Source organism: Mesoplodon densirostris, chromosome 5 (genome assembly GCF_025265405.1).
Source record: "Mesoplodon densirostris isolate mMesDen1 chromosome 5, mMesDen1 primary haplotype, whole genome shotgun sequence".
Lineage (NCBI taxonomy): Eukaryota > Metazoa > Chordata > Mammalia > Artiodactyla > Ziphiidae > Mesoplodon > Mesoplodon densirostris.
This window is the reverse complement of record NC_082665.1, coordinates 119397573-119423058: the sequence shown is the minus strand read 5'-3', so window position 1 is coordinate 119423058 and position 25486 is coordinate 119397573. Positions and strand designations below refer to the sequence as shown.

The window sequence follows — 25486 nt, the reverse complement described above, 5'->3', positions numbered from 1 at the left end:
AAGATTTTTTAATACCTGAAAGTAAACTTGATTAATAAATGTGCAATTATGTGTATAAACTATAATTTTTCTTATTAGTTATATATAGTTAACAAAAAAGTAACACATTTGCCAAATTTCTAGTTTTCTTCACAAAACAATAATATTCCTCCAACATGGCAGTTAAAATGCAGTTTTTAAATAATGCTTACAAAATAAATTTGACACCCCCCTCATTCGGCATCAAGGTTTGACAATATAATTCTAAAATCAAGCTTTCTACTCTTATCTCCTCATTCCCACTCTACCCACCCCTTTCTGCTCTACTCAGAATGGTCATTTACATGTTGTTCATCTTGCCTTTGTTCATTCCACATCAGGTGGAATTTCCTCTTACTCCTCCATCCATAGACTTCATCTCATTCTGACATACCCAACTGCCTGCAAGCCATAAGTCTAGGTCCAAGAGTGGCTCTGCTCTTACCTGAACAAAATAAAAACCTCCATGTTTAAAACCAAATTTTTTGTCAACTAAAAATGTTCCTGGTGCCTGATCTACTCTTTCAATAGCATAGTGGTTAAGGGCATGAACTCTGAAGACCTAAATTATGTCTTAAACTAGCTGTGTACATTGGGGCAGATTACTTAATCATTTTGACCCTCAGTTTCCTTATCTGTTTTAAAAAAGGAGTAATAGTACCCTCTTCACAGAACTGCTGTGATGATAAAGTGAGATAATTTATGTACTGTGTTTAATACAGTGCTTGGCAGAGAATAGGTACTCAATAAATCTATCTGACACTATTATTAGGTTTATGATAATGATGACTTCTAGGAATTTCTAGCATTTTAACTATCCTGAAGTACCTTCCTCCTCCTGGTGCTTTTAAACTAGCAAATCTGACATACTGCTTCTCCTGGTGTCCAGCACCTGCAATGATCCTAATGGCTTCATGTCTGCCTGATTTTTAACTTGCTGCTCTGTGTGTTTCTGAACTATATGTGTATCTGTCTACCTATCCTTCCCCAAAGATTCCCAACTTCAGTACACCCCAGATTTTTTTCCTGGTCCTGGCTTCCATCATACTTCTGCTCTATGGTTCCTGCGATGACACTTGACTCCCATGTAACACATGAACTAAATCTAACTCACAGGGCCACCAATCTGACTCCTCACTGGTCTATTTTATCTGAACCCCTAAAGCACAGGTTGTCTGTACTACTTGTATAGTTTGTCAAACTGTGAGTCGCGTGATTCACATGTTGATCCAATCAATAATTATACCTAAATAAGAATAAGACCACTTCAAGAGATTCCCAATTTGTTAAACTAGAAACTTGTCAAAACAAATGGTAAACATTCTTCTTTTAACTATAGACACTATAAACTAACAACACTGTATATGGATTTGAGGGGGAGGGATACTCACACACACACGAAATACCTACAATTAACTGAAAACGATGCAATTTTCATTTTAAAGACTCTGATTCTTTATATTTCAGTTCTAAAGTATAATGTTTAAATGGAGTTACTTTTCTGGATGACTTCTCTTATCCCCCGAAACAAAATATTTTTTAAAAGTTACAGTATAGTTTTATATGTAGGTATGTATGTATGTATGTGTATGATTTCTTTTATATCTTTTCTGGGATGTTTTGTTAAACAGTCAAACTTTTTATATGTGTTTTATGTTATCATATCTTTTAATGTGAATTATTAACAATTTTGCAAAGAAAAAACAAAATCTGGCCTCTGAAAGCTTTGTTAAAACGGAGAATGTCAGTCACAGCAATCTGAACTTCCCTGCTTAATCTTGCTTGGCAAGCTCTGCCCACGCCAGTGCTATCTGGCTTCAGCAATCAGAACGCCAGGAGCTCATACTGCAGTAGCCCAACAGTTCATTCATCTCCACAAAGAGAGTTTAACTAGGTCTGTAACATTTTCTTTTAATAAGGCTTCTCCATTATGGCTAATAAACTCTAAGTTAGGGCTTCAAAATAATGAGAGGTAAACTAATTTTTGTCAATAACTGAACCATACTGAAGGAAATACAAAGTGCTGAACAAACCTAGTCAGGGGTGAATCAACATTCTCTCTGACTCCACCTCACTAGCCCAACTGGTTTAAAAAGAAAATAATAATGCTGTTATTCAGCTATTTAACATGGTTGTGAATAAAAGTCATAGTCAAGAGGAAAAGAAGATCAATGCATGTTTTCAGGCATGAAGAATGCTAACTTAGAAGACAGATTTTTAAAGTGTTTCTTGCTACATTTGTATCTATAGAATTGTGTATATTCAAGAACTAAAGCCTTAAAAAAGAACTCTGTGGGAAAAGAAACCTAATGAATATGTATAATTCTCAATGATTTGGTTTATTTTCAAAATCCCTTTTATTTTGGGGAAGAAAATCATTTTATAAAAACTTACCTATATATGGAAATAATTTTGTTAACATTTACTAATGAAATAAAAAATAGATTATGAAAAGTGCTATAACTATTAAAAAACAGCCATAATTTGCTCTAACAGTCACAATATTAGAATAGGTATTCTGTAGCTTACTATTTAAAGCAATTCAGAAAATTAATATAAAATTAAAATACTGAAAACTGTACTTAAGTTCTTTACTCCTCAAACCAACACACCCTACCCATGGCAATAAGATGGCATTTCCTTAAAGTGGTGACAAAATGACTAGAAAAGAACATGCAACTGGAGATATGTCATTCTAACATTTTTTTTACATATGCATTAAAAAATGCTAAGAAAAGGCACCTTAGATAAAGGTACCTGATCACAAAGTAAATCTGCCAGTGACAAATGTTCAACCTTGGCTGTATACCTTACCAGTAATCCTAACCCTAACCAAAATGATCAATTAGGATTATCTTCAACCCTGGCTTCAAGTCCTCACCTTCTCTCCCATATTCCCAAAACATACTCTAAGTAAAGGATCTATAATACATTCACAAAAGATATAAATCTCCCATAATTGCCAAAAATAGCAGTCCCAAGGATATCTGCATTTTGACAGTTTCAGTGCCTTAGGCTAAAGGAACAAAGCTTTAACCAGAAGTTCAGGGATCAGCCTTGGTACTCTCCCCTAAAATGGTACTTCATAGGCTAGCCCAAACAATTAAGTAATAACCTGTCCAGGCTGAATTAAAAATTTTTTGATCTGAAAACCAAATCAAGCTAGGTTCCTGGTTTTTAAAAGCCACAGAAGATTTCTTTACTAGTAACAAGAGCAGCCAAGCAGGTAATGATTTTTAACCATGTTGCAAATGGAAAAGACAATAGGTTTGGGGCCTGGGAGACTGGAGGTGACAGTATAATGAGACCCAAAAGGATGAGGGAGGCTATAAGGAAAACAGAGCCTGTAAGAACTGGTAGTTCTTCTCACCAAACAACCTTTGAGGATCAGTTGATAGGTGACTTATTACTTACTTGACAATTCAAAAATGGATAGGGATCAAAACCCACATTCACAGAAAGACAGACAAGATGAAAAGGTAGAGGGCTATGTACCAGAGGAAGGAACAACATAAAACCCCAGAAAAACAACTAAATGAAATGGAGATAGGCAATCATCCAGAAAAAGAATTCAGAATAATGATAGTGAAGATGATCCAGGACCTCGGAAAAACAATGGAGGCAAAGATCGAGAAGATGCAAGAAAGGTTTAACAAAGATCTAGAACAAACAGAGATGAAAAATACAATAACTGAAATGAAAAATAAACTAGAAGGAATCAATAGCAGAATAACTGAGGCAGAAGAACAGATAAGTGACCTGGAAGACAGAATGGTGGAATTCACTGCTGCAGAACAGAAAAGAGAAAAAGAATGAAAAGAAATGAAGACAGCCTAAGAGACCTCTGGGACAACATTAAACGCAACAACATTCGCATTATAGGGGTCCCAGAAGGAGAAGAGAGAGAGAAAGGACCCGAGAAAATATTTGAAGAGATTATAGTTGAAAACTTCCCTAACATGGGAAAGGAAATAGCCAACCAAGTCCAAGAAGGGCAGAGAGCCCCATACAGGATAAACCCAAGGAGAAAAACACCGAGACACATAGTAATCAAATTGGCAAAAATTAAAGACAAAGAAAAATTATTGAAAGCAGCAAGGGAAAAATGACAAATAACATACAAGGGAACTCCCATAAGGTTAACAGTTGATCTGAGCAGTAACTCTACAAGCCAGAAGGCAGTGGCATGATATACGTAAAGTGATGAAAAGGAAGAAACTCAAACCAAGAATACTCTATCCAGCAAGGATCTCATTCAGATTCCATGGAGAAATCAAAAGCTTTACAGACAAGCAAAAGCTGAGAGAATTCAGCACCACCAAACCAGCTCTACAACAAATGCTAAAGGAACGTCTCTAAGTGGGAAACACAAGAGAAGAAAAAGACCTACAAAAACAAACCCAAAACAATTAAGAAAATGGTCATAGGAACATACATATTGATAATTACCTTAAACATGAATGGATTAAATGCTCCAACGAAAAGACACAGGCTTGCTGAATGGATACAATATGCTGTCTACAAGGGACCCACTTCAGACCTAGGGACACATACAGCCTGAAAGTGAGGGCATGGAAAAAGATATTCCATGCACATAGAAATCCAAAGAAAGCTGAAGTGGCAACACTCATATCAGATAAAATAGACTTTAAAATAAAAAATGTTACAAGAGAAAAGGAAGGACATTACGTAATGATCAAGGGATCAATCCAAGAAGAAGATATAACAATTATAAATATATATGCACCCAACATAGGAGCACCTCAATACATAAGACAACTGCTAACAGCTCTAAAAGAGGAAATCGACAGTGACACCTTACACCAATGGACAGATCGTCCAAACAGAAAATTAATAAGGAAACAAACACAAGCTTTAAATGACACAATAGACCAGAAAGATTTAACTGATATTTATAGGACATTCCATCCCAAAACAGCAGATTACACTTTCTTATCAAGCGCGCACGGAACATTCTCCAGGATAAATCACATCTTGGGGCACAAATCAAGCCTCAGTACATTTAAGAAAACGGAAATCATATCAAGCATCTTTTCTGACCACAATGCTATGAAATTAGAAATCAATTACAGGGAAAACAACGTAAAATACACAAACACATGAAGGCTAAACAATACTAAATAACCAAGAGATCACTGAAGAAATCAAAGAGGAAATCAAAAAATACCTAGAGACAGGGGCTTCCCTGGTGGTGCAGTGGTTGAGAGTCCGCCTGCCAATGCAGGGGACACGGGTTCGTGCCCCGGTCCAGGAAGATCCCACATGCCGCGGAGCGGCTGGGCCCGCGAGCCATGGCTGCCGAGCCTGCGTATCTGGAGCCTGTGCTCCGCAACGGGAGAGGCCACAACAGTGAGAGGCTTGCGTACCACACACACAAAAAACAAAAAAAACCCCATATGATCATCTCAACAGATGCAGAAAAAGCTTTTCACAAAATTCAACACCCATTTATGATAAAAATTCTCCAGGAAGTGGGCAGGGAGGGAACCTACCTCAACATAATAAAGGCCATATATGACAAACCCACAGCCAACATCATTCTCAATGGTGAAAAACTGAAAGCATTTCCTCTAAGATCAGGAACAAGACAAGGTTGCCCACTCTCACCACTCTTATTCAAGATAGTTTTGGAAGTTTTAGCCACAGCAATCAGAGAAGAAATGGAAACAAAAGGAAACCAAATCGGAAAAGAAGAAGTAACACTGTCACTGTTTGCAGATGACATGATACTATACATAGAGAATCCTAAAGATGCCACCAGAAAACTACTAGAGCTAATCAATGAATTTGGTAAAGTTGCAGGATACAAAATTAATGCACAGAAATCTCTTGCATTCCTATACACTAATGATGAAAAATCTGAAAGAGAAATGAAGGAAACACTCCCATTTACCACTGCAACAAAAAGAATAAAATGCTTAGGAATATACCTACCTAGGGAGACAAAAGACCTGTATGCAGAAAACTATAAGACACTGATGAAAGAAATTAAAGATGATACCAACAGATGGAGAGATACACCATGTTCTTGGATTGGAAGAATCAATATTATGAAAATGACTATACTACCCAAAGCAATCTACAGCTTCAATGCAATCCCTATCAAATTACCAATGGCACTTTTTACAGAACTAGAACAAAAAGGCTTAAAATTTGTATGGAGACACAAAAGACCCGGAATAGGCAAAGCAATCTTGAGAGAAAAAAACGGAGCTAGAGGAATCAAACTCCCTGACTTCAGACTATACTACAAAGCTTCAGTAATCAAGACAATATGGTACTGGCACAAAAACAGAAACACAGATCAATGGAACAAGATAGAAAGCCCAGAGGTAAACCCACGCACCTATGGTCAACGAATCTATGACAAAGGAAGCAAGAATATACAATGGAGAAAAGACAGTCTCTCCAGTAAGTGGTGCTGGGAAAACTGGACAGCTACATGTAAAAGAAGGAAATTAGAACACTCCCTAACACCATACACAAAAATAAACTCAAAATGGATTACAGACCTAAATGTAAGACCGGGCACTATAAAACTCTTAGAGGAAAACATAGGAAGAACACGCTTTGACATAAATCACAGCAAGATCTTTTTTGATCCACCTCCTACAGTAATGGAAATAAAAACAAAAATAAACAAATGGGACCTAATGAAACTTAAAAACTTTTGAACAGCAAAGGAAACCATAAACAAGCTGTAAAGACAACCCTCAGAATGGGAGAAAATATTTGCAAATAAATCATCAGACAAAGGATTAATCTCCAAAATATATAAACAGCTCATGGAGCTCAATATTACAAAAACAAACAACCCAATCCAAAAATGGGCAGAAGACCTAAATAGACATTTCTCCAAAGAAGACAAACAGATGTCCAAGAAGCACATGAAAAGCTGCTCAACGTCACTAATTATTAGAGAAATGCAAATCAAAACTACAGTGAGGTATCACCTCACGCCAGTTAGAATGGGCATCATCAGAAAATCTACAAACAACAAATGCTGGAGAGGGTGTGGAGAAAAGGGAACCCTCTTGCACTGTTGGTGGGAATGTAAATTGATACAGCCACTATGGAGAACAGTATGGAGGTTCCTTAAAGAACTAAAAATACAATTACCATATGACCCAGCAATCCCACTACTGAGCCTATACCCTGAGAAAACATAATTCAAAAAGACACATGCGGGCTTCCCTGGTGGCGCAGTGGTTGAGAGACCGCCTGCCGATGCAGGGGACACGGGTTCGTGCCCCGGTGTGGGAAGATCCCACATGCCGCGGAGCGGCTGGGCCCGTGAGCTATGGCCGCTGAGCCTGCGTGTCCGGAGCCTGTGCTCTGCAACGGGGAGAGGCCACAGCAGTGAGTGGCCTGTGTACTGCAAAAAAACAAAACAAAACAAAACAAAAGACACATGCACCCTAGGGCCTCCCTGGTGGCGCAGTGGTTAAGAGTCCGCCTGCCGATGCAGGGGATACGGGTTCGTGCCCCAGTCTGGGAGGATCCCATATGCCGCGGAGCGGCTGGGCCCGTGAGCCATGGCCGCTGGGCCTGCGCATCCGGAGCCTGTGCTCCGCAATGGGAGAGGCCACAACAGTGAGAGGCCCGCATACCGCAAAAAGAAAAAAACAAAAACAAAAACAAAAAAAAACAAAAAAAAACAAAGACACATGCACCCCAATGTTCACTGCAGCACTATTTACAATAGCCAGGTCATGGAAGCAACCTAAATGCCCATCGACAGACAAATGGATAAAGAAGATGTGGTATATATATATATATATATATATATATATATATATATATATATACACAATGGAATATTACTCAGCCATAAAAAGGAACGAAACTGGGTCATTTGTAGAGACGTGGATGGATCGAGATTGTCATAGAGAGTAAGTGAGAAAGAGAAAAACAAGTATCGTATATTAACGCATATATGTGGAACCTAGAAAAATGGTACAGATGAACCGGTTTGCCAAGCAGAAATTGAAACACAGAGGTAGAGAAAAAAACATATGGACACCAAGGGGGGAAAGCGGTGGCAGGGGTGGTGGTGGTGGTATGATGAATTGGGAGTTTGGGATTGACATGTATACACTGATGTGTATAAAATGGATGACTAATAAGAAAAAAAATAAAAAATAAACATTAAAAAATATATTGTTATGCCTAAAAAAAAAAGAAAAAAAGAAAAGAAAAATGGATAAACAACATATGCAAAACATTTTTACTGCCGTAACTATTTCAATGCATTCTTCTAAATGAAGAGCCTACAGAGAGAGAAAGCCTTGACATGGGCAAACTTTAGGGCACTATTCCTCTCCAAAAATAAAAGCCATTTAAAACATGAAAGAAAGACAAAAGGACAAAATAATAAATGATAGAGAACGTATACGTGCTTCTAAATATATATCCCCAGCTCAGTACAGCTTATAAGTAACTTGGTAAGACAAAAATATCTTACTATCTTCAGAAAGAGTCTATAAAAAGAATCAAGAACAATGAAGTAAAGAAGGAAAATCTATTTCCTTTATATCAGTTCCATCTAGGAGGTGAGGGGCTGGGGACAATGAAGCAAAACTACATTTCTCTTCAAAAGAAACTTCTCTGTTAAGGAACCATACTGACTGGTTTGTCCTGATTCTTCTCAATTCCCTATCTTCCCCATAACATGAGAACTCCAGCCTTTGCTTCCACCCCTTTTAGGTGTTACTAAACCCAAAAGGAAGGCTAAGCCGTAACTGCCTTACTGGTAGAGCAAGAAAAACTCAAAAAGGCAAACGACATCGTTCTGCCTCTAGTCCCATTCTTCATAGTTAGTGATTTCACACTGTGTGGTCTGGAGTCGCAGAGACTTGAGCTGGAATCTTGGCTCCACCATATACTAGCTTATACAAATTTCGGTAAGTTTCTTAACTTCTGTGTACTGCTTCTTCATCTAAAAAATGGGGATAGTAGTAGCGCCTCCCTTTCAAGGTTAATGAGGACTAAATGAGACATTTAACAAAACATTTAGCACAATATCCAGTCTTAGTAAATTCTCAATGAATATTAACTACCCAATATAACCTGTTGAAATCCAAGATACCCCATGGCTTAGCACAATTATTTTTCCAAACTGATATTACTAAATTGTGATCAGCACTGTAAAAAAGAATTTACTACTAGAACTGAATAGAAAACAGCAGAGCGCAATAAGTTAAGTATTGTTTTGAAAATCTTTTTTCAGACTCAGACACACATTCTTTCTCTCTCTCTCCCCACCCCCCTCAGCTGAGCCTCCCACAGTTTTTCTCTGTTGCCTTCCCTATGTAGTCTTCAAAAGACTGCACATCTGGCTCTTCTTCAGGGCACGACAGCATTTTGTATAAAACTCTACAACACTTATTACTCTCGGCTTGTTTATATGTGTATCTCTCACATTAGAATGTAAATTCCAACATCACTAATTATTAGAGAAATGCAAATCAAAACTACAATGAGGTACCACCTCACACCAGTCGGAATGGTCGTCATCAAAAATCTACAAACAATAAATGCTGGTGAGGGTGTGGAGAAAAGGGAACCCTCCTACACTGTTGGTGGGAATGTAAATTGGTGTAGCCACTATGGAGAACAGTATGGAGGTTCCTTAAAAAGCTGAAAATATCAGGGTGATGGTGGCCTCGTAGAATGAGTTTGGGAGTGTTCCTCCCTCAGATATACCATGTTCTTGGACTGGAAGAATCAACATTGTGAAAATGACTCTACTACCCAAAGCAATCTACAGATTTAGTGCAATCCCTATCAAACTACCACTGGCATTTTTCACAGAACTAGAACAAAAAATTTCACTATTTGTATGGAAACACAAAAGACCCCGAATAGCCAAAGCAATCTTGAGAACAGAAAATGGAGGTGGAGGAATCAGGCTCCTGGACTTCAGACTATACTACAAAGCTACAGTAATCAAGACAGTATGGTACTGGCACAAAAACAGAAAGATACATCAATGGAACAGGATAGAAAGCCCAAAGATAAACCCACACACACATGGTCACCTTATCTTTGATAAAGGAGGCAAGAATATACAGTGGAGAAAAGACAGCCTGGTGCTGGGAAAACATGTAAAAGTATGAAATTAGAACATTCCCTAACACCATACACAAAAATAAACTCAAAATGGATTAAAGACCTAAATGTAAGGCCAGACACTATCAAACTCTTGGAGGAAAACATAGGCAGAACACCCTATGACATAAATCACAGCAAGATCCTTTTTGACCCACCTCCTAGAGAAAAGGAAATAAAAACAAAAATAAACAAATGGGACCTAATGAAACTTAAAAGCTTTGACACAGCAAAGGAAACCATAAACAAGACCAAAAGACAACCCTCAGAATGGGAGAAAATATTTGCAAATGAAGCAACTGACAAAGGATTAATCTCCAAAATTTACAAGCAGCTCATGCAGCTCAATATCAAAAAAACAAACAACCCAATCCAAAAATGGGCAGAAGACCTAAATAGACATTTCTCCAAAGAAGATATACAGATTGCCAACAAACACATGAAAGAATGCTCAACATCATTAATCATTAGAGAAATGCAAATCAAAACTACAATGAGATATCATCTCACACCAGTCAGAATGGCCAGCATCAAAAAATCTACAAACAATGGATGCTGGAGAGGGTGTGGAGAAAAGGGAACCCTCTTGCACTGTTGGTGGGAATGTAAATTGATACAGCCACTATGGAGAACAGTATGGAGGTTCCTTAAAGAACTAAAAATAGAACTACCATACGACCCAGCAATCCCACTATTGGGCATATACCCTGAAAAAACCATAATTCAAAAAGAGTCATGTACCAAAATGTTCATTGCAGCTCTATTTACAATAGCCAGGACATGGAAGCAACCTAAGTGTCCATCAACAGATGAATGGATAAAGAAAATGTGGCACACATATACAGTGGAATATTACTCAGCCATAAAAAGAAACGAAATGGAGTTATTTGTAGTGAGGTGGATGAGCCTAGAGTCTGTCATACAGAGTGAAGTAAGTCAAAGAGAAAAACAAATACCATATGCTAATACATATATATGGAATCTAAGGGGAAAAAAAAAAAGCACATGAAGAACCTAGGGGCAAGATGGGAGTAAAGACACAGACCTACTAGAGAATGGACTTGAGGATATGGGGAGGGGGAAGGGTAAGCTGTGACAAAGTGAGAGAGTGGCATGGACATATATACACTACCAAACGTAAAATAGATAGCTAGTGGGAAGCAGCTGCATAGCACAGGGAGATCAGCTCGGTGCTTTGTGACCACCTAGAGGGGTGGGATAGGGAGGGTGGGAGGAAGATGCAAGAGGGAGGGGATATGGGGATATATGTATATGTATAGCTGGCTCACTTTGTTATAAAGCAGAAACTGCACACCATTGTAAAGCAATTATACTCCAATAAAAATGTTTAAAAAAACCCCCAAAACCTGAAAATAGAACTACCATAAGACCCAGCAATCCCACTACCAGAGAAAAATCATAGTTCGAAAAGATACACGCACCCCAATGTTCACTGCAGCACTATTTACAATAGCCAGGACATGGAAGCAACCTAAATGTCCGTCAACAGAGGAATAGATAAAAAAGATGTGGTATATACATACAATGGAATATTATTCAGCCATAAAAAAGAACAAAATAATGCCATTTGCAGCAACATGGATGGACCTAGAGACTGTCATACTAAGTGAAGTAAGTCAGACACAGAAAGACAAATATCATATGATACTGCTTATATGTGCAATCTAAAAAAAGGGGTACAAATGAACTTATTTACAAAACAGAAGTAGAGTCACAGATGTGGAAAACAAACTTACGGTTACCAGGGGATTTGGTCGGGGGGGGGGTATAAATTGGGAGACTGGGATTGACATAAACACACTACTATATATAAAATAGATAACTAATAAAAACCTACTGTATAGCACAGGGAACTCTACTCAGTATTCTGTAATGGCCTATATGGGAAAAGAATCTAAAAAAGAGTGGATATATGTATATGTATAACTGATTCACTTTGTTGTACACCTGAAACTAACAACATTGTAAATCAACTATACTCCAATAAAAAAAATTTTTTAAAAGGTAAACTCCAAGGAAACTGCCTTTTATTATCTATTTCTGGTACATGAAAAATACTGCCAGCTCAGTAAATTTTTATTGAATGAGTGATTAAATCATCAAAATCTAATAGGTATTAAAAACATATAAAACATTTAACTGTTTTCATTTATCATTATCTGATTGGGTTTTATTATTGTATAAACTTTAAATTTACCTATAAGTCACAAAAAAACAATAAAGTTGGGACTTCCCTGGTGGTCCAGTGGTAGAGAATCCACCTTCCAATGCAGGGGACGCGGGTTTGATCCCTGATCAGGGAACTAAGATCCCACGTGCCACGGGGCAACTAAGCACTCATGCCACAACTAGAAAGAAGCCCGTGTGCCAAAACAAAGAGCTCACATGCCTCAGTGAAGATCCTGCATGCCACAGCTAAGACCCAACACAGACAAAAAAAAATAAATAGATTTAAAAAAAAAGGAATAACAGGACTTAAAAAAAAAATCAATACCGTTGTTCTTCCTCCCAAGTGCCTTGTATACTCCCATCTAGAAATGGTGAAAAATGTTTACTTAAGAAACTGAAATGGGTGGTGTGCATAATGATCTTTGAAAAGTAGAACATCAAAGCATACAGATGTGCTGCACAGCTGAAGTTTTATTTAGGAGACTAGCCATGTTCATGTTTGTTAGGGGCCAAGGAAGTTAAGGAAAGTTTATTAGGCAGAAAATCTTGCTTCTTCTATATGACAAACTGTCCAAGGATCCCCTTTCACAGGTACTGCAGGTACCATGAGAACACATCTAAATAACAACACTGGGCAGGTACTTGCTTGACTACTTAATATAGAGATATATGAAGAACCTTAATATTTTCAATATTCATATATTATCACCATCATTTTCAATTCTATTAAAATGTAAGAACAAAAGTTATACAAATTTACCAACTCTTTTATTCCATCACAAAAAGGCAAAATACTGGAAATAAATTCTAAAACACTTTTCATCATGCTTAGAGATGTCAGAAGTCGACAGTTTACTAAATCAAGGTTACATATAAAACTTGGTTTTACGTTCGTCAAGAAAAAAAAAGAATAAATGCAAATAAATGTTTGCTCTAAAATGAGGCTCAACTTTTAAAGGTATAGTTTCCTTTATAGTGATCTTCCAAAATATTTGTTTCTAAATCCTTAACAACTTGACTGAAAAACTGGAAGTTTACAATTTATAAGATTATAACTCTCTTGATATAGTAAGCTATATACATGAAACTGTAAGGGGGAAAAAAGTGGTATCGCTATTTTAGGACTCAGGCACTTTGCTTCATCCCCCTGGCTAATTACTGCAAATGATAATTTTACCTACTCTAAACTTGTTAAACATCTAAGGCAACAGCTATTTCACAAAAACTTCTTTCCATTTGTCACTTTAAACGTATTTTAAGCTATTATGAAACTCTATTTCAAAGTAATTTATTAGGCTCAGATATTAAGCCAAGTCTTAACAGTTAACATTGATGTACTGAAGGAAGAAAAAAGATAAGCTGTGATAAATACTCTTAAGAAACAAAACTGACAAAAGTTGCAACAAGTTGTTGCTCCTTATTAAAAATTCTTCCCTATATCTGAAATGGTAATTTTAACGACCCTAGTAAGGGAGGCAACACTCACCAGTATGAATCTTCTCATGTCTCTGTAGCAGGTACTTCTGTATGAAACGCATGTCACATTGACTACATTGAAATGGTTTTTCACCTTAAAATAATTTCACATCCACAAATTAGTTACTGGATAAAACACAGTTTATAGTTACTATTTTTGAGGAAAGAGAAATCTTAGAAGCCCAAATTCTGGAAATTCCAAATTATCCACATGAAGTTTTTATACTATTCATTAACAGAATTTTATTTCCTCTCAATTTCCTCCCCAAGATTTAAAAATTCACATTCTCACAACCTCACAAAAATGAGATTAAATCTCATTTATATCTTTCAAGGGAAAAAGAAGTAAATAAATAAAGCAATTTAAAATAGAATTTAAAAATCACAAGGCTAGAAAGGACTCCACAGGTTACCAAGTGTGTCTTAAACATCTCTTCTTTTTATCTGGAGGAAGATCCACCCACCTTGTTCTCCCTGGCTAACCACCACTTTATGCCCTTTCACTTATTTTCTCCAGAACCTTCAGAACTTTCTAAACATCCCCTTTAAAAAAAAACTAATCCTGTCTCTTCAAACGTTCCCTCTCTGTTGGAGCCTTTCCTTTCAGTAGTCTACCCTCAAATTCTTCACCACCCACTTGTCCTTTAACCCTTATACTCTGCTTTCTGAAAAGCTACTCAGGATCTCCCTGCTATTTATTCTAATGGTTTGTTCTCAGCTCTCTGTCTCTCTCTATCCTCTCAGAAGGTTGTGCTATGGTTGATCCTACCCTCCTTGGAATTCTCTCTTTGGGCTTCTGGGACACTGTATTTTATCAGCTCATCAAATCTACCTTATTACTCTGTCTCCCTCCCCACCCCTTAACTCAACGTACATGTCTAGTAATCTTTCCCCAAAGATCTGTGACCAGTCTTTAGTTCTGATCTCCACAACTTCATGTTATTTTTTTATATTTGATTCCCAAATTCATATTTCAAACTCCATCTGGGCATCTTACATAGAAAGATAAATGTTGACAGGCTTTTAATAGTTCATTCTTTAACTGTTTCTCTAGCTAAAAAGAACACATTAAGCCAGATAAATATCCAATTAAGACTAATTTTGCACATCCATGCTAATTGTTTTCTCATTTAAAGTTTTTCCTGCTTTCCTTCTTACATCCTGGCCTATGAAGTCTCTGATTTGAAATGCCAGGTTACCTAAAGTCTTAGAAATGAATGACATTTACAAGAAGATGAAAATAGCAAAGATAATAATTTTAATGGCCATAAGCCCACTTTAATTCAAGAAATACCTGTATGAATGAAGACATGTCTCTGTAAGTGATAGTTCGTTCTAAAGGCAGCATTGCAGTGCTCACAAACGTGAGATTTAGGGGTTTTCAAACCAAGTGATCCATCCTCATTTATTGTAAGGATCTGGTTTAAAAAAAAAAAAAAGGCGAAACAAAAGAAAGAAATTTTTAAAACGTAATACTAATTTATAAAACAGATAATGCCTTTTAATGCAAACAGTGGTCACCAGAAATTATGAACTAAATAATCTTGAGAGGGCTATTAGAATAATGTTACCATTAATTTTAAGAAAGTACAATGTGACTCAGTATGGGTAAAAATCACTAATAAAACCTTGGAAGCTGGTTAGGTAAGATCTCAGCACTCTTCAAACCTGATGTCTAGTAGAGTCCCTAAGTGTTCTCTGCTAGGGTGAGTATAGCTTTATTTTCAATTTCAAAATATCACATATGCAGGACAAAAGTCTTATGTTTTAGACATGGCGTAAATATCAATCAAATAGCACTGGTTAAATAAATCATGGAAAATGAATACAATTTATTATCATGTGGCTGTAAAATAAAACGAGAAAGCTCTCCATATACTTACATAGAAAGAGGTCGAGGATTTATTCTTAAGTAAGAAAAAAAGGAAGGTCCAGAATCTAGTATATAATTTTGCTAATTTTGTATACAAGATAGTATGTATAGCAATGTATATTTGTTTGCATATGCATAAAAACTATTTGAGAAGGATGTACATAAAATGTATGTAACCTTGTTTGTCATGGCTGGGGAACTTGGCATATAGGAGATATGGCAGGAGGGAGGTTTTACACTGTACATACTTAAAACATTTTTCTGAACCATACAAACGCTTACTTATTACGTTTTCCTTTTTCTTTTTTCTTAAAGAAGAAAAAAAGAAAACTAAGTTTTTAAGTCATCCTAGAACTGAATTTTGAGTCTGGTTCAGTTTAGGACCTCTAAGGTTATTCTAGGACTACTAAACTATTGTTAAGCATATTCCTTAATAAATGAGAGTGGGTATGGGGTAGGAAGACAGGTGACAAAGACATCAACCTCGTCTGCCTGTGCTTCCTGTGGTCGAGAATATCTTGGGCCAGGTCTGGACAGTTCCAGAGAGAAGCTCACCTTTGGGCTTCATGTATTCCAGTTTATCAACCATTTGTCCAACATGCAACATTTAAACTGCCTCTTCTCACCAGACACATGGCAGAGTGAAAATAACAAATAATCCCTTTTTTCATTATTGAGGAGAGAAGAAAGATGACAAAATATGATGTGAAGATAAAAAGCAGAGAAAACTAGGAGGTAAGATCAGGAGGAATATGGCAAGTGAGAGGGAAACAGTATTGGAGGTGGGGGCATACAGAGTGGGAGCCAAGAAACTGTGTACCACACAGGGTAGAGAAATCTAGCAAACATCTTACAAAATACAAAGTCCTGTGGAAACTGATTAGGGCCTGTAAATACACAGCTATGACCCCCTTCCCAAAACCTAGAAAGAGGGAGTAAGTAAGGAAAAAGGACTTTTAATTTAAAAAAAAAAAATTTTTACTTTAAATTCAGGGAGACAATTCAGCCTATACTGTATGTAAATCAATGGTATTTATTATGCAAATTATACAGGGCATGTGGGTTCTGGGCAAACTGCCAATTTGGTCAACAATGCTTCAAAGACTATGTACCAAAGTCACAGAGGGAAACATTTGGCAGGAGAATGCAAGTGGGTGTCACAGCTTCCTGAAGAGTCAGTGAGAACAGAAAGTTTCATCTCTGGTCAGTTAGTCTAAAATTTTTTCAACCCCTCCAAGTCACAAAATAATATTCAAGTTAACAATGTGTAAAACAAATGAACAAAAAAACCACAAAATCTTTTAAAACATGATTCAAAATATTTCTAACATAAAATAAGTAACAAAAAGATGTTAAACATTTTATACGAAACAGAATAAAAACAAGATAGCACCAGGTATTTTTTCGCATATGTTGATAACAAATAAGAAGATCCAAGTGCCAAAAACACGGCAACACAATAGCTTTCTGTGGCATAGCAACTGCAAGGAAAGGCTTTGTAAGGAACAAATCCGGCCCAAGTTACTTAATGTGAAACGGATGTAATCCTTGACTGTACAAAGCCCTTTTATGAAGAGTTAAGGAGTTCTAGGTCATTGTTTTCTGGCACTGGGGGTAATGCTGCCTTTCACTGTGAACTCAAGCCTTAATTCAAGGTGGATTTTATGGATGAAACAGCAAACACTGACTTGTTAATAAGCAGACTGAAAAATTTAGCATATTTATAAGTTCAATGACACAAAAATCAAATTGTTGGACATTTTGTATTTAATTTTATATTAATTTTTTTCTTTTCTTAGGCCGGGGTAACACACATCTTTGTATCAATATAAAAGAAAATTATCTTGCCTCAGAAGAACACCAGTGGCTCTTCCAGTTTATAATCTGTTTTAAATATAACCGACAGATTTTGTCTGTTTTATTCACCACTATAACCCCAGTATCCAAACGGTATCATAGTGAAACTCTATAAATGTCTGTTGATATGGCTGCCTACTACCCATACCAAACATCCTCACAGCTTACCACTCTATTCTTCGTAAAACTTTCTGCAAGTTCACTAAGTAGTACCATAGTGAAATGGCTATGTAAAGAACAAAGTTCCTTGGTGGAACAGAAATGGCTTATTAATACAGGTAAAATTATCGTCCTTGGTTTCTTTTCCTGTTCACATCCTTTCCAGATCTTTTAGTAAAATGTGATCTACCAGGTAAGTGGATTTGCCTGAGATTAGCAGGCTTACTTGTTACTAGTACCATAAAATATTTTTGCTTTTCTTTTTCCCTTCAACACATGAGCACCATTACAACTGAAGAATTTGAAATTTCCAAGTTTAAACCCTAAGGTGCCTGCTATAATATCTCCACATGATTTGTCTTGACTCCTGTCACTGCTGCTTTTGGAGAAATATGGTACATTATAAAGATCAAGCAACCGGGCTTCATCAAGAGTAAAGAAATTAGTAATAGTCTAAACAATACTCAGCATACTTGATTTTTTTTCTTAACTGTTTCATAAGTTTAAAACAGAATTTTTCAGTAGAGTATTTCAATACCAAATGGAACTCCTCAATTAATCTGCTTTCTTAACCTCATGGTCCATTAGCAGATATATTTTTTGTTCTGAGCCAAATCTGTTCCCAGCTAGCTATCAATATACATAGCAATGCCTGTGTTAAATAATATATCAATTTTTATCCAACGAAGCACTAACCTCTGCCTATTCAATTCAGAGATTTTTGACTCCTCAAGGGTCACTGCCACCAAATAACTGAAACTTAACACCCCTCAGTGAGAAAGTTTTATTCTCTTAAAAGGCAGATGTGATTTTCCCCACTCTATGTATACTATGTACTACTGAAATAGTTAAAGTATATTTTAAACTAATGATTATAAGTTTTATCATACACTCCTAAATCAATCTAAATCAATTTCTAAACCACCAAAACCCCAAAAACAATTTGGAGGAGACAGTTTAAAATTCTCACCCATTATGAGCTGTTTTACTGCAACTGAGGGTGGGGAGTGAGATCTAAAATTCCCTTTACTCTCCAAATCCAACTAGAAATGGAAGAACAGTGCAAGCCCAAAGACATACAACAAAATAACAAAGTAGCCCAAAGCAATAACCACCTAAACATCTTGACCATCCTACTTATCGTTAATATCCCACCCTCACATTGTCACTTTCTTTCGTTCTCCATTTGCTGTCTCTCAGCATTTGTTTTTACTTATTAACAAATTTCATTTCTAAATGGCAAGCTTTTGCCAGTGCTAGAACATGAAATTCACTATATCATAAGCATGGTGTATATAACATGAGATCAATAACTGATGTTCAGGAGAATGACCCTGAGCCTTAGAAAAGGTTACTTCTCTCATATTTCCTAAATATCGGGCAAAGAAGTATGTGAATTTTTTAAAAGAAAGATTTACATCCAAATATTTTTTAAAATTAGGGTTTGGTTCTGTAGAAAAATTATTTACCCAGAATACATAATTCCCTGGAGAAATTAGATAAATAAAATACTAATACTTTTTTTTAAACTAATTTTCTTCTTTGTTTCTCTCTTAAGTACTATTCCTTATTTCCATCCCCAGTCTTACAATCAGTTATTTACCGTTAGGCTACTCCTTCCACAATCAAGCTAACATGTAGGAGAAAGCTTGACAAATAGCTAGTATATCTATTTCTCTCCTTCTTTCAATTAAATTTTCCTCATTTTAAATCACTCAATTTAGAATCTTTTTGATTCTAAAATCACTAATCTTTTCTGGGAACCAGTGGTGTATAATAAATTGCTGGGAATGGATTCTCTATATAATTCATAATCTATTTGATTTGCGGGATAGGCTCTTCCTTCCTGAGTTCAGCATAACTCTGAAAAATCAATTTCTATTCAGACCACCTACAGTGTTATAACAAAAAACCCAGTTCCTTTCTTCAGTACCTGATAAGAGATCCTGGCACATAACAGGCACTCAAATTATTTGCTGAGAGAATGAAAAAGGAGATACATTTCAGAATAAGGTAATCAAAAAGCACTCTGCTCTACCTCATTCTATTACTAAAGAGTTTGAAAAGACCTATAAACATATATAATACTGGATTAAGGTAATATTGTTATATTTTACTGAAAAGGATTCTTAGAGTTCATCAATGTTAACTCAACAATCCTCATAAAACCCTTCTGTGGTGGAAAACATTATCACCTAATTCACGTAAGTCAATAGCAAAGTCGGGTGGTAATACCTCATTTATCCAGAAACTTTTACTATTAAGACTTGAGATTCTCAAGCCCCAATGCAGCCAAAAAAGTGGTGCTGGGAAAACTGGACAGCTACATGTAAAAGAAGGAAATTAGAACAGTCCCTAACACCATACACAAAAATAAACTCAAAATGGATTAGAGACCTAAATGTAAGGCTGGACACTATAAAACTCTTAGAGGAAAACATAGGAAGAACACTCTTTGACATAAATCACAGCAAGATCTTTTTTGATCCACCTCCTAGACTAATAGAAATAAAAACAAAAATAAACAAATGGGACCTAATGAAACTTAAAAGCTTTTGCACAGCAAAGGAAACTACAAACAAGACAAAAAGACACCCCTCAGAATGGGAGAAAATATTTGCAAAAGAATCAACGGACAAAGGATTAATCTCCAAAATATATAAACAGCTCATGCATCTCAATGTTAAAAAAACAAACAACCCAATCCAAAAATGGGCAGAAGACCTAAATAGACATTTCTCCAAAAAAGACACACAGATGGCCAAGCAGCATATGAAAAGCTGCTCAACATCACTAATTATTAGAGAAATGCAAATCAAAACTACAGTGAGGTATCACCTCACACCAGTTAGAATGGGCATCATCAGAAAATCTACAAACAACAAATGCTGGAGAGGGTGTGGACAAAAGGGAACCCTCTTGCACTGTTGGTAGGAATGTAAATTGATACAGCCACTATGGAGAACAGCACGGAGGTTCCTTAAAAAACTAAAAATACAATTACCATATGACCCAGCAACCCCACTACTGGGCGTATACCCTGAGAAAAACCATAATTAAAAAAGACACATGCACCTCAATGTTCACTGCAGCACTATTTACAATAGCCAGGTCATGGAAGCAACCTAAATGCCCACTGACAGACAAATGGATAAAGAAGATGTGGTACATATATATAATGGAATATTACTCAGCCATAAAAAGGAACGAAATTGGGTCATTTGTAGAGACGTGGATGGATCGAGACTGTCATACAGAGTGAAGTAAGTCAGAAAGAGAAAAATAAATATCGTATATTAATGCATATATGTGGAACCTAGAAAAATGGTACAGATGAACCGATTTGCAGGGCAGAAATAGAGACACAGAAGTAGAAAACAAACGTATGGACACCAAGGGGGGAAAGCGGCAGGGGTGGGGGGGATGAATTGGGCAATTGGGATTGACATGTATACACTGATGTGTATAAAACTGATGACTAATAAGGACCTGCTGTATAAAAAAATAAATAAAATTAAATTTAAAAAAAACAGTACTCAGAGTTGTGAGGATTAAATGAGTTAATGATATCAAGTGTTTAGAACAGTGCCTGCCACATACTAGTGTAAGAGCACTATAAAAATAGTTGTTATTATTATAAAGTTTGGAAAACAAGAAAAGCTGAGAGCAACCTTTTTAGTATGCAAAGAATGTTAAAAGAGAATGAACCAGAATAGTAGGAAAGCAATTTCATTTCTTACAATAGTGTTAAATATGGTGGAAAGGAAGACTATTTTATGTGAGGTTTTGCAAAGAACAATAAAAATAGGGTGAAAATTGACCTCGCCAAGTACTGCAGGGACATGACATTAAAGTCAGGACAATAAATTCAACAAAAAAAGACTAGGTGATCTTTAAAAAAAAAATGTAAACCACAATCACCCTGGACTCTTTTAGTCTAAATGGAAATCCCCTGAATTAGAATCTCCGGGGATGGGGCCTGTGTATTTATAACTGGAAAAGCCCTATGGGTGATCTAATGCAGAGCCACGAGAACCACCAACATGAATGCACTGAGACTGAATTAAGTCTACTAAAACTTTTCACACATTTCTAATAACTTTAGTTCTCTGTAGTCCTAATCCACAACAAAACAAAAAAAGAGTCAAAGGGGCAATGGAAAGTGATGTTAAGTGGCCACATAGGTATAGCAATATAAAAATGAATAGTATATCATTAAGGAATGAGACAGTGAAGCAATTATAAGCAGTCAAAAAACTCTTAAAAGTCTAGCAGTCAGGAGTTTTCAAGATGAGGGGAAAAAAGCCCTAACATCTCAGTCTTCCCAGAGGGCTTCACTATGATACATATGATTTCTTCTTTAATGTTTACAACATCAACCCCAAAGCATTAAAAGCTGAATTAAGTTCAAATGCACTATGTTTTTAAAAGAAAACAACATATTAAAGATTTCCAACTAAGTGGTTAAAATAAAATTAAATTTAAACATTTAAAAGGGACAAGTTTTTATTATATAGAAAATTTGCTTTCATAAAACAACTTATTCCATGACGGTATCAAATAACTTGATCAAGATAACATTCCCTAGCTTGATTACCCTCTTCTTCAGACATGCTGCCAAACATATTTTGGCAATTTTCAAGTGTCAAATCTACCTTAAGATGACTAAGCTTTGCCATATGATAAAGGCTCAGGAAGCAACTACTGCTTAAAATTCATGGCAGCTAAAAATGACATAACATTACAGTATTTCTCACCACAAAGCTTAGCTGGAAGGGACCAGGTCTACATGGATGTGTAAGCTCTAATATTTTTACTAAAAGTACATAAGATAACTCCAGTGATACTTCCTGTACGGATCCCCAATCTAACATGACACAATGGTAACATATACTCAAAATATTAGTAATGGCAAAATCCAAGATTTGGGAAAAGTGTTGGCAGAGAGTGGAGTCCTCTAAGCATAATACATTACAATTAATTGAGAAACTTAAAGCTGTTTTTAAAGAGTTTAAAACAAGCAACACATTGATTTATAAACATGAGATAAGGTTTTCTTTCTCTTCATACAGAAGGGGGAGAGTTACTTTAATGAAAAATCAAAAGTGTGAATGTTTAAACACATGTTCAAAGTTCTGAGACTCCAGACACAAAACCACTCATCTGGACACTGCAAGACCAGTGTTAAAAACAGACCACAACCATTCTCTGTCCTATTACATGTAACAGGTCAGGACAATCTAAAAATAATTGTTTTTGTTATTCTCACATCCATGTCTGCCATATATTATTTCCAGTCATTTCAGCCTCCTAAGAACGCTCTAAAAAGACTGCCCAAAACATTTTCTTATATACAGTATACTCAGAATAGGCCAAATCTTTTATCTAGCAACTACACACACATATATATATATATATAAATACTTAAATAATGTCCTTAGAAATATTTTGATAATACATTATAAATAAGTTTATCTCAAATTAGACAAGCAAAAATGGCTTATACTGTAAAAATCTGATCTGTACTACCTAGAACATATAAAGATTCCAAATAACACCCTACTAGAAGATAATAATCTGAGTTTTAGTCAGAATTTCAGAATTATACTCAAGAATAGTATCAGAAAAACATGGCAATAAAACATCAAGGAAAATGTACAACTTACATATATTATGTTATTTTTAAAGACTTGAAATAGATTCCCCATAGATCAGCAATGAACCCAAAGTAACATAATCACTATCTCAATTTTAGAAATTAATTTTTTCCTCAAAGAACTTGATGTATTCATTAATGTAAAATTTTAAAAGTATCATCTATCACTGAGAAAACATTAACCCCAAGAAAAGAAAGGGAAGAAAGGAAGGGGGGCATAAAGGGATTCCACAAAACATGAAATATAAAATGTCAATAATTATGAAAAAAACCCACAAGTTTTAGTATGACCAATAACCAAAGAAATTAAAATTTAAACCATAATGAGACACCCATCTTAAGCTACAAAAAAAACGAAGTTTCATACTCAAGGCTGGTGAGAGTATGGACAAACACACCTTAGGTCCACTGCAGGTAGCAATGTAACTGATAGAACATTTGTGGAAGGAGTAACATTATCAAGAAACTTTACTTATTTTGCTTGCTTCCTTGCTTATGTACTCATTTATTTTTAAAGAAACCTTTTTAAAAGTTCACGCCCTTTGATTTAGTAGTACATGAAAATCCATACACAAATATTTCAAGAGCAGCATGACTTAAAATGAAGGCAAAGAGAAAACAACTTTCCAACAACAGAGCAATCACTGAATATAATGTGATATATCAAAAAATAATACATTCATTATGCAGGTAATAAAATTGTTATAAAAATATTCAATAACTTTAAAAATAGCTCACATACTCTTTAAGTTACAAATCAGGAAATTCAGACAATCTACACAAATTTGAAAATAGAAAGGGAATGTGGCAGAAAATTAAGGTATTCATCTCTAGGAAATGTAACTATGGGTTATTTTAGTCTCTATATTTTTCAAACAGTAGCCACGCTTATATATCCCAAAAGCAGTGGTATGTTGGTAAATGTTTAACAACAGTTTAAGGAGTCAGTGGGCGGCGCTGCTGATTTCCATGGTGTAAATATTCTCACCATGCCTAATTTCAAGCTACCAATGGTTTTAGCACCAGCTTGCAAAATTCCTGAAAATTCAGCAATCAGCTCTGGCAAGCCAGTACAAACTGGGTTCAGCACACCATCTGAGTCCAAAAGTATACAAATAATGATGATGATTATGATTTAAATCACAAATACAAAAACAAGTAGCCCTCAAAATAAAAAGGTAATGTTATAAAATCTTTTTTAAAAAGCCTTCTTCACTATATGAGGAAAGAAAACAAAAGATGAAAAATAACTATAAAAATATAAATTATACTATACAGAGTTCAAAGACTTCCCCGGAATACCAAAATGCTACATATAGTCAACTACTACTGTACTGAAAAGGAAAAAAGGCAGGCAATTCCTAATAGTATTTATGGGTCAGTTGTTTATTTATTAATCCATTCATTCACCCACAGTATTTACTGAGAGTCCCTTAGGCCTACTATTCCAGGCTCTTGGGATGTAGCTGTGAATAAAATTAGTCCCTGCCCTCGTGGAGCTTACATTCTATTCTAGCACAGTTATCGCACAACCTTTTCCTAATGAGTAATCAATACTGAATTTTCCTGAAACCATATATTAAAATAAGTAAAACTAATATGAATGAGAAGCAAGGGCACTGCATACCATAGAAAAGAGAGACACGGGGTAAGAAAAGTTTGTTTTCAAAACAAACAAAAAAAAACATGGTGAAAGGGAAGTGGAAAAATTTAAAGCAGTGGCCCACCACCTCCATTTAGGCAAGCATCCTTCCCTTTCTCCTGGTGAAGCTGATGCAACATTCCAACTTTACTAAGCCACATAAGACTTTTATGTTGCCTATGGTCCAGCCAGATTCCTGCCAATAAGATTAAGCAATTGTATGGGAGTAATATGTTAGGAACCACCACCTTAAAATATTCTCTTACTTTTGCAGGAGAACGTTGTTTCCGTTTCTTCTTTTTCTGCAAGTCTACTGGCTCTCTGATTTGTTTTTTGTCTCTCATCAGTTGCTCAGATACATCAGTAAAAGTAATTTCCTGCTTTACACTTATCTGTTAAAAAAAAAAAGCCAATTTTAGAAATAAACAAAAAGTCTGTTGTGACAAAAAGCCATTGCATGCTTAATCCTTTGCTAAACCTACCT

The 25486-nt window shown here is 35.9% G+C and overlaps 1 protein-coding gene across 4 annotated transcripts in view; it reads right to left on the bottom strand.

Annotated features, from left to right (window-relative positions):
* Positions 1–25486, bottom strand: part of ZNF148 (zinc finger protein 148) — a 137549-nt gene that overhangs the window by 25939 nt on the left and 86124 nt on the right. For all 4 annotated transcript variants that reach the window (XM_060099411.1, XM_060099412.1, XM_060099414.1 and 1 more), the window contains 3 exons: positions 25269–25394; positions 15110–15233; positions 13826–13909 (listed from right to left, as the gene is read on the bottom strand). In XM_060099411.1, the coding sequence (XP_059955394.1) occupies positions 13826–13909; positions 15110–15233; positions 25269–25394 (334 nt within the window). The remainder of the gene's footprint in view (positions 1–13825; positions 13910–15109; positions 15234–25268; positions 25395–25486) is intronic.